Genomic DNA, 9,105 nt, shown 5'->3' with positions numbered 1-9,105 from the left:
ATAGAAGGCTGCTAATAATAGTGCAGTGCTAATAACAACTTCATCTGTATAAAATTTGTTATTTCTGGACGAGAAAATAATAAAAAAAAAAGTTCAAAATTAGGTTTCCGTAGGGATCTTTGAGGATTCATGAATCTCGAGAATTCATGATTCTTAAGGATTCATGAATCTTTACAGAGTCGATTCCTAATTTGAATGACTCCTCGTTAAAGATTCATATGAATGACTCTTCGCAAAAGATTCATTAAGCACAACACTACTCGTAATCTATTATTAAATGCCTTCAACAATGTCATCGATGGTATTTTCAATTAGAAACAGTTAACCAAAACTAATCAATTGCTCAATACTGTAAATAAATTCTTGATATAAACCAGTATATTATGAGGGTGCCAGTGCTTTAAACAAACGTACAGTAAAACTAAAGAACAATTCACTCCCGTCCTAAAATAATATTAATAAAACACTCACCTCGCTGTGTTTTGAAATAATACGGAAAAAAGTAAGATTATGTATGATTATGTAAGATCCACTTCTAACATCTGAAGAACCCGCTCAAACCCAAATACGGATGAGTAGAATATATATGGTTTGGTGCGGTTGACGCCAAAGTCAGGCTCCAGTGAAGGTACGGTGCGCATTAGCTGCGGATTCGGTGCGACCAAACAACCCACCGGACGCTGAACATTCTTGCGCATCTTTTCCTTGCGTTGTACTAACTTTTTTGTTTCACGCAACATAAATATGGCGTCTTTCGAAATCATATAACGACGAATAGCCTGCAGAAACGTGACAAAAATAGTTTACCCTTGTTACTTAACAAATTCAGTAAGAAAACTAGCAAATAAATAAGGAGATGGATTTCCAAACTTACATTTTTCTTCTTATCATCGTGAGCTAAAACCCATAGCAGAGTGCAAAGAGTGCTAAATATTGCACAATCTTTATCACACCAGCGAAGCAACATTTGTGACACCGTGACGAGGCCGTTTTCCTGCACGAAAAAAGAAGATAAATGATTTGCACGTTTTTACTGAACAACATATAGCATATTTTCGTCCATAACTTACTTGAAATGCTTGTTCCTTGGTACCTTCGAAGCGTGCCAAATTTAATATGATGCGGGCACATATTTCTATCAATATTTTATCCACCTCGGAGCGTATGGCCTGGGCCATTGTGTTATAACAGAACACCGCTAAAAACACGGCATCCTCCACCAGCAGATGCGGTACCAGTCGTGACATGCGCTCTAATCGCTGCAGGATGCCAATTGCTTCGGACGAGCTAAAACGTGTTTTCAAGAAGCGCATGCAAAGCCGACTTACGTTACTAAGCCGATTGGAAGGATCTCGTTGCGCCTCCCGGCGACTCACTACCATCTGTTGAGCAATTGTGCGCATTTTCGCCGTCTGATAGCGCTTCCGATGGTAGGCACCACGCCACCACCTCTGGACTCGTAGTGCAGCCTTTTCCCATCGTTTCTGCTCCAAATACTCAGGAGTTAGCATCGCCCGGAAGGCTCGTCGGGCAAGCAAACCACGTGCATGAGTCTGCAAACCGTACACCGTGCGTCGAATTTGTTCGAATCGTTGCCGCTCATAACGAGTTTCCAGTTTTTCACGGTATCGCCTTTGAACAACGATTACGGCACTGCGATAAATGCGATAATTCAACTCATCAACCAATCGTTTCCTGTAAGCGCGATAGCGAATCTGAATAATCTTGGCGGCAACTATTGTTCGTCGGTATATTTCACGTTCTCGATGCATGCTGAGTGTAGCTCGCCAGCGAGTTTGAAGAATTCTAATCGAATGGCAAACTCGATTGTACTCCTGCACATTGCGAACCATCTCCCGACGGGCACGGTAATGATTCTGCAGTATCGTAGCAGCACGCTTGAGAGCATTGAATCGCTTTCGTTCCATTACCATTGCGCGATGACCGCGGAACCAACGCTGGACTGTTACTGCTGCCTTCTGCATCCGTTCATAATCTGCAACAGCTTGACGCATTAACAACTTTCCTCTGAACCGTCGCTGAATCGATATGACTGTTTCCCGTAACCGCAGAAAGGCTGTTCGAGCATGTTGCATCTTTTTGTACCCACGATAGAACTCTTGCACCACTATCGAGGCACTTTTCAGATTCAAGAACCGGCCGCGGCATTTTTCCATTGCTCGTTGGGCACGATATGTTCGCTGTATGAGTACGACCGCTGAACGGATGTGCCGGTAGCGCTGAACTGTTTCTTGCATTGATTTTTGTGCTCGATATCGTTGCTGTATTACAGTGGTAGCAAACTTAAGCTGTATAAAGATGGACCGCTGCTGTCTCATTGCTAAAATAGCGGCCCACCAGTTGGAAATCGCTATGGCACTCCGTTTAAGGGCCGTATATTGTTTGCGCTGCATCAAACCGGCACGATTCGCTTGGAACCGATGTTGCAGTATGAGTGCTGCTTGACGAAGATGAAGGTATTGATGTCGTTGTCGTTTCATTTGCAGTGATGCACGTAATCGTTGTTGAATAATAATAGCCGCACGACGTCGATGCTCCAGCTCTTGACGAACCGATCGTCCCTGTACTATAGCACGATAACGCCGTTGCAGGATTGTGGCCGCGTCACGATATCGCAAATAATCATACCGTATCTTCCGTTTCAACAGAATAGCTCGCCACGACCGTTGAAGAGTGATCGCCGCACTGCGTTGCACGCAGTATTGAGCACAATCTTGCCGCATCTGCAATGTAGCACGCCACTTGCGCTGAATAAAAATGGTCGCTCTGCGCCATGTTTCATATCTATGCTTCGTAGCTCTACCTGCAAGGATGGCACGATATCGCATCTGCACATTGATACTGTTTCGTCGGAGAGCATTGAAATGATCCCTTTGCTGTCGCATTAGGACCGTGGCCCTATAACGCCGCTGTATGGTCATGATGGCTAAACGGATTTTTGCATAGTTTGTGCGAGCCGCACAAATACTTAATCGAGCTCGGAATCTTCTCTGAATGCAAACAGTTGCAACTCGTAAAGCGATATACTGTTGACGGTGTACCATCATTTCCGTGTTGGCCCGATAGCGTCGTTGCAATGTAAGGGTTATCCTGCGTAACATTTGGTAACGGGCTACTTCGAATTTCATCGCTTTCCGTGCTCGGAAATTTCGTTGTACGTTAATCGCAGCTTGACGAAGATTGGTGTAGGCCAACCGTTCCTTTCGCATTGCTATGGTAGCACGCCAACGATGCTGCACATGCACAATCAGGTCCCGCGTGTGTGTATATGCTTGCAAATCCATTTGCATTTGCGTCCACCCACGGTAATAATTCTGGAGTTTAATGGCGCTAGCACGCATCAATAAGAATCGGTTCCGCAGTCGTCGTGTTTCCAAACATTCGCGCCAACGACGCTGAATAAAAATAGTAGCCGAACGGGTTAGTTGATACTTTTTTCGAACGATTCGCATTCGTTGGAAAGATTGGATTTTTGCAGCAGATCGATGTTGTAACCATTTCTTTCGAATGAAAACTATCATACCGTTAACGATCGCATGCAGTCGACGGTGGATTACGTACGATTTTATGCATCGCTGAATTATTGTTGCCTGCAGGTGACGGTGCTTTGCTTCGGCACGAATCGTACCGATAACGGTGGACGCCGCCAGAAGCTTCCTTCCCAGTGCGTACCGTCGAAACGACGTTTGTACAACGATAGCGGATTTTTTGCACAACAAATAACGTTCGCGAGCTGATCGCATTTCTCTCATCGATCGCCACCATTGCTGTATGCGTACGATTGCCGCAAACCGTTTGGCGGCCAGTTTTTGTGCTAGATATCGTCTGGTGAACTGCTGGATTATTATGATAGCACGCAGTTTCTTCTGGCGATAGGCCTCATACCAAACGCGAACACAGTAACCGCGAACCGCGGTTTGAATGGTGCGTGCGGCCACTTCTCTTCTAAAGCGTCGCTTTTCTTCGATGCGGCGTGAGATAACCACCTTCAGCCAGTTAATGCGCCACCAACGCTGCAGGACGGTCGCGGCTGCATTGAATTTTGGCGCACGAAACTTGTACACGATCTGCCACAGTAGTGACATCGTCTGTTCGCGGTGTCCGTCACAGATGTCCTTAGCAGTTATATTACCGGCAATTTTATATTCGGCCTGCTCGAGCGCTCCCAGCGCTAAATTAATGTTGTGTATCTTTTGTAGCCGCGATATTGGAGGGACGCGCAGGCTTGCAGATAAATCTTCCCGCAGCAAAATGATCTCCATCACACGAGTCAGTCGCACACCGTCACGCAGATCTAAGGCTAGATTCTCGAACGCATAGTTATATTCGTCCAGAAAAGATTGCTTATGCGACAGCGTATAACCCACGCGCTTCAGGTGCTTCGTAATGTCACCGATTCCGGCTACCAATGCAGATGAAAATCGTACCAGAATCTCTCGTGTCTCCTTGTACGGTGCATTGCGCACAAAAAGGCAAGGATTGTGTTTGATCAGTTTGCGCCGTTTTGCCGTGTCGAGGAAAAACAATAAAAATAAGACCATTCGCAGCGTAAATTTCTTCATATGGTCGGCGTAAGCACTGGAAAGACTGAATGCCTTGGAGTTACGCGCTTCCAGATAACGGTCCCGAAATAATCGATGTATGATAAACGTGCTCAATCCTACTATGTCTCTGTTGGATTGAAGCTCGATCTGTTCACCAAAAACAACCTCCAACCCGAGCCGCAGCCATAACGGATTGAAGCAAAGCAGTAATTCTAGAATCGAGCGTTGCAGTACCAGATCCAGATGAAGCTTTCGTTCGCTACGTAGCGACAGTAGTTGTTTCTCGATCTGTGCAGCCACCTTACGGAGTGGAACCGCTATCTCCTCACTAGTGTACAGAGCAATTCCTGCACTGCGTAAGCTGTTCAACCGATTTTTGTAATATTTTGACGAGATCAGCTCCTTGGTGGGGGCAAGGGCAAGATCTTTGGATTTTACCTCATCAAAGAGCTTACCCACGTCGAGCGGTTTGTTGGGTTCCGTGTCCAAATCGGCCGGTATCGTGACTAGGGCGTTAAGCCACTTTTTCATCTGTCGCTCGTACTGTTCAAACGCCTGTTCATCTAGATACATTGTCACGGTAAGGAAAGGGTTGCACGTAGTTGTCGCCGCAAACGGGTCCGGATTGATGAGCGTTTTCAAATGTCGATCCGAATCGTACAAAAACACACGTTTCTCAGCACTTTTTGAAGGCAAAGCGGCAGATACTGCGGGTCGCTTAAGACTGAGATTTCTTGAAGAGGTCTGCAACGATAAATTGATGTTTATTTGATGGGGAACTAGTATTCATTCTGCACATATTCCACAATTGAATGTACAATAACTTACCAGCGTTACACTACGAGTGTGCGTTGTCTTATATCCGATAGGTTTCCGAAATGTGTGACTAACGGAAGGTTCCGTTTTGGTAGGCTGTTGTTCGGTGAAAATTGTGCCTGAACCCGTAGTAGGGCGACACCGACGTTTTGGGGGAGAAATTTCATTTTCAAACATGATTGTCCTTTCTTCCTTTCCGTCGCCAACCGATGCAATGCCACGTTTGCCAGTATTAGCTAGAACCATCTCATCGCTGAACCGGCCAACTTCGTGCAAATTAAACCGACTAGATTGAGCTCGGATTTCATGCTCTTGAAAGATCTTGTCCACGTCGTCTTCCTCCAGATTGCTCTTGCTGCTAATGCTGCTCTTTTCATGCAGATTTGGAAGCGAACAACGGCTAACATTATCCGTAATTGTGATGGTTACATTCTTGACAATGTTTTCAACTGATGCGCACCGCACACTTTCATCCGCGGATACAATAAAAGTTTTCTGGTTGTGTAGTGAAGACAATAGCTCAGCAACATCTGATACTGATCCGTTACGACGCTCCAGGCGGCGATCGAATGTTACACCAAGTTCAGGCATATTTTCCTCCGCAATGCTCGCAAGATGTGGATTGGAATCATAGGCCACCGTATGAGTCTTGTTGATGACACTCATATGTTCTTCGATGGGCAACAGTTCCTCACGATGAGAGTCAAGCTCAATAATTTTGTGTGATTCTAATGTTTCATTAGGCTTGCGGTTTACTGCCGGCTCTTGACCGTTGACGTTCAATGATTCGGGTTCTGGTGAAAATGTTAAATGTCGCTGAAGATTATCGTTCGCTTGCTGTTGTGCATCATCATTTTCCTCCGTCGCGGGACTCCCGATAAATGGCTTTAGATATGTTTTGTCTACTGTAGTTGCTTTAGTAACTGTAGAAAAGCAGCTAGGATCAAACTTTCCATTACGATCCTGTGGTGTTGCTTTCAGCTCTTGACTAAGCGTCCGTTGCTTTAAAACGGTTGTTTGAGTTAATATCCTATCCGGAGCCACATAATCGGTCGCTAGTTTAACTGTCGGAATTTTGGGAGATATTTCCAGAGTCTTCCGCACGGAAAAATCAACCATCCCTCTGCGTCCTATCCCCTTTATATAACATTCTGGTGTCGGTTGATTTTCCATGTGAGTAAGATAGCTGTCGAACACAGAAATCGGTGTCACCGGATTTTTAATATCAAATCCACTAGCACCAATCAGGGGAGTGGCCGGGTTTACATTTTCCTTGTCAACATTATTCCTGCCAGCAGATATCGTCGGACTTGTACAGTATTGGTCCTGTAGGTCATTATGTTCCAAACTATGTTCCGCGTTGCTCGACCCTTGCATCGTCGTTGTTACTTTCGATGTGATAGCACCCATTCCACTGTTTATCATAAACGTAGGCACAGACCAACCTTGTTTCCCTGGAGATGTTTTCGTCTTCTTTGATAGCACGTTGCGCTTCAGCTTCACCTTCGGCGGAGATGGTGATTTTAGTTTTAACTTCTTCGGGACGACAAATGATTTAGAGACCGGTTTTCGTCCCACCGATTTTAACTCGACTGTTTTTAGTACAAATTGCACGTCTTTCTTGTTGCCAACGCTATCGGTGAGTACGATCACTTCCTTGCCCACAATTAAATGTTGCGGATTCCATACAACTTCTAACGTCTTCTCGGCGCCTGCCTCTACATCTGCCGCTGTCCACTCGAAACTGATCCCACACTCAGGATCGGGAACTCTGGATAGTTTTACCTATGGCACAATATTTACTTTTGTACAATGATTTCGAAACGAGTGCGTCTTTACGAACATCCAATTACCTGTACTAAAGTTTTATTTGTATTCCGCACAATGAGCAAGCGGCGGGCGCTCTTTCCCAGAGGTACGCCTTCAAACACAACGGTAGCCTTCGGTGTGAACGGCCCTAGAAGAACCACTGTCGGTTCCCGTGATTCTTGTGCTCTTTTCGCTCTTGGTGGCGTGCAAGTTACCTGCGAACACGTAAAGCGTTAAAAAGCGAACGCAAACCACACCAATAAAGCAACATCTCTCGATAGAAAATCACCTCAAACGCGCTCATTTTTCTTCATGGCTTCACCAAGCAAAGCCAAAAAAACGATGTCAATACTGTTTAGAAAACAAACGATTCGATTATGCACTGAGTTAAACTATTTACGAACATCCAGCTACAATCTAGAAGAACGATTTACCAAATATTTTAGTTTCGCAACAATCAAGAAAAACCATTCACAATTTCATCTAGTTTCACCATACCAGCACAACTCGTTCCAAGCGCGTTGCAACCGTTGATTGCTTGAAAAATGACAGCTGTCAGACGGGTGTGTTCGAACGTGCAATTTTAAACGTTCGAACATGGTTAACAGAATTCGAACATACAACGGGAATGACGCTGTGGTGCTGTTCAAATTAATATATTCCAACATGCGGGACAAACATAATGCTTTATTTTAAGAACTTGTAATTTCTTGATATCAATGAAACACACGTTAATAACTTGCGAAGGTTCAACCTTTCCGATCGGGTCGGGGTAATTGATAATTTTTAAAACAAACCGAACAACAAACTGAATACCACAGTAGAACTGCGGATTATTCAAGTCAACGTAGCTGTGGCTTTTCACGGATACGGTGAACGCATCTTCAAAGACTTGAATCATAACCATCTATTGCTCTGCTCGGTACAATAATGTAATTGGGTAAACCAGCACCTGCAATCAAAAGCAAACACAATCTAATTATTGACGTGAAAATGACTGATTTATTGTTCCTTCCATTTAAAAACATACACAAAATGGCATGGTCGCCATGGCGCTTTCACGTTACTGCAATTCGCATTACATACTAGCTACCGTCCAGTTCGTACGCCTGTTTCTGTATCTACAAACTACTGGGGACCGTGACTGTGGCACGTCCCGGTCCTGGGAAGATTTAGAGTGTGATCAAAGGGAAAACGACCGTTTTCCCCAAACGATGCTGATATGAGAGGAATGAAACTTTATAGAACAATATGTAACGCTCCTAAAAGTCAACTCGATTAAGAAACAGTTCGTCTAGCCTACGGTTCGCTATCTCTATTACGACTACCGAGAAGAAGGCTAGAGCCGACTGAACAAAAACTTTAAGATGTAGTAAAACAGAGACTTCGCTATATTTAGTAGTAATTTTCCTAACATTAATTTCTAAAGATTTTCTTTAATAAGACTTACCAGCTTAGGTTGTAATGTAAATATAACTATATATATGTATATATATATATATTCCGTTGGCTCATTTATGGCTGTTAAAATTACTCACTACAATTTTGGTTCACTGTAGATTACACGCAACGATCAACGATCGTTACTTTGCACGAAGATTTCCTTGCAAGACTTCTTCCTCCTAACCGACGTGTGGTGAATCCTATCTACACTTGGGATCTCCCTATCTGCATTAAACTGTCTATCGATCGTTCCTTCCATTCAATGACCATTACCGAACATAGAGTCCTGAGGAATGGGATTAAATATAAAGAAAAGAGTACTGTGCTTATCCAGCGATACACGTTTCTGGGAAGAGTTCAAGTATTGAAGTTACTCTTACACTAGCTTTCGGTCCGTTCGCATATTTCTGAAGAACGTTGAGCATATTAGACGGATACATTCGTCTCCTGCTCTGAAAATCATCTGGAACAA

The 9,105-nt window shown here is 44.1% G+C and overlaps 1 protein-coding gene across 1 annotated transcript; it reads right to left on the bottom strand.

Moving 5' to 3' along the window:
* Positions 1 to 518: 518 nt before the first annotated feature.
* On the bottom strand, positions 519 to 7,494 carry LOC128709807 (protein abnormal spindle). Its single transcript, XM_053804826.1, has 6 exons — positions 7,480 to 7,494; positions 7,235 to 7,405; positions 5,394 to 7,166; positions 1,071 to 5,309; positions 875 to 994; positions 519 to 779 (listed from the first exon to the last, which is right to left on the bottom strand). The coding sequence occupies exons 1-6, from the start codon at positions 7,492 to 7,494 to the stop codon at positions 519 to 521; spliced, it is 6,579 nt and encodes a 2,192-aa protein (XP_053660801.1).
* Between the last annotated feature and the right edge of the window lie 1,611 nt (positions 7,495 to 9,105).

This window comes from Anopheles marshallii, chromosome 2 (genome assembly GCF_943734725.1).
Source record: "Anopheles marshallii chromosome 2, idAnoMarsDA_429_01, whole genome shotgun sequence".
Classification (NCBI taxonomy): Eukaryota; Metazoa; Arthropoda; class Insecta; order Diptera; family Culicidae; genus Anopheles; species Anopheles marshallii.
The sequence above is the reverse complement of the archived record's forward strand: the minus strand, read 5'-3'. Positions and strand labels throughout refer to the sequence as shown.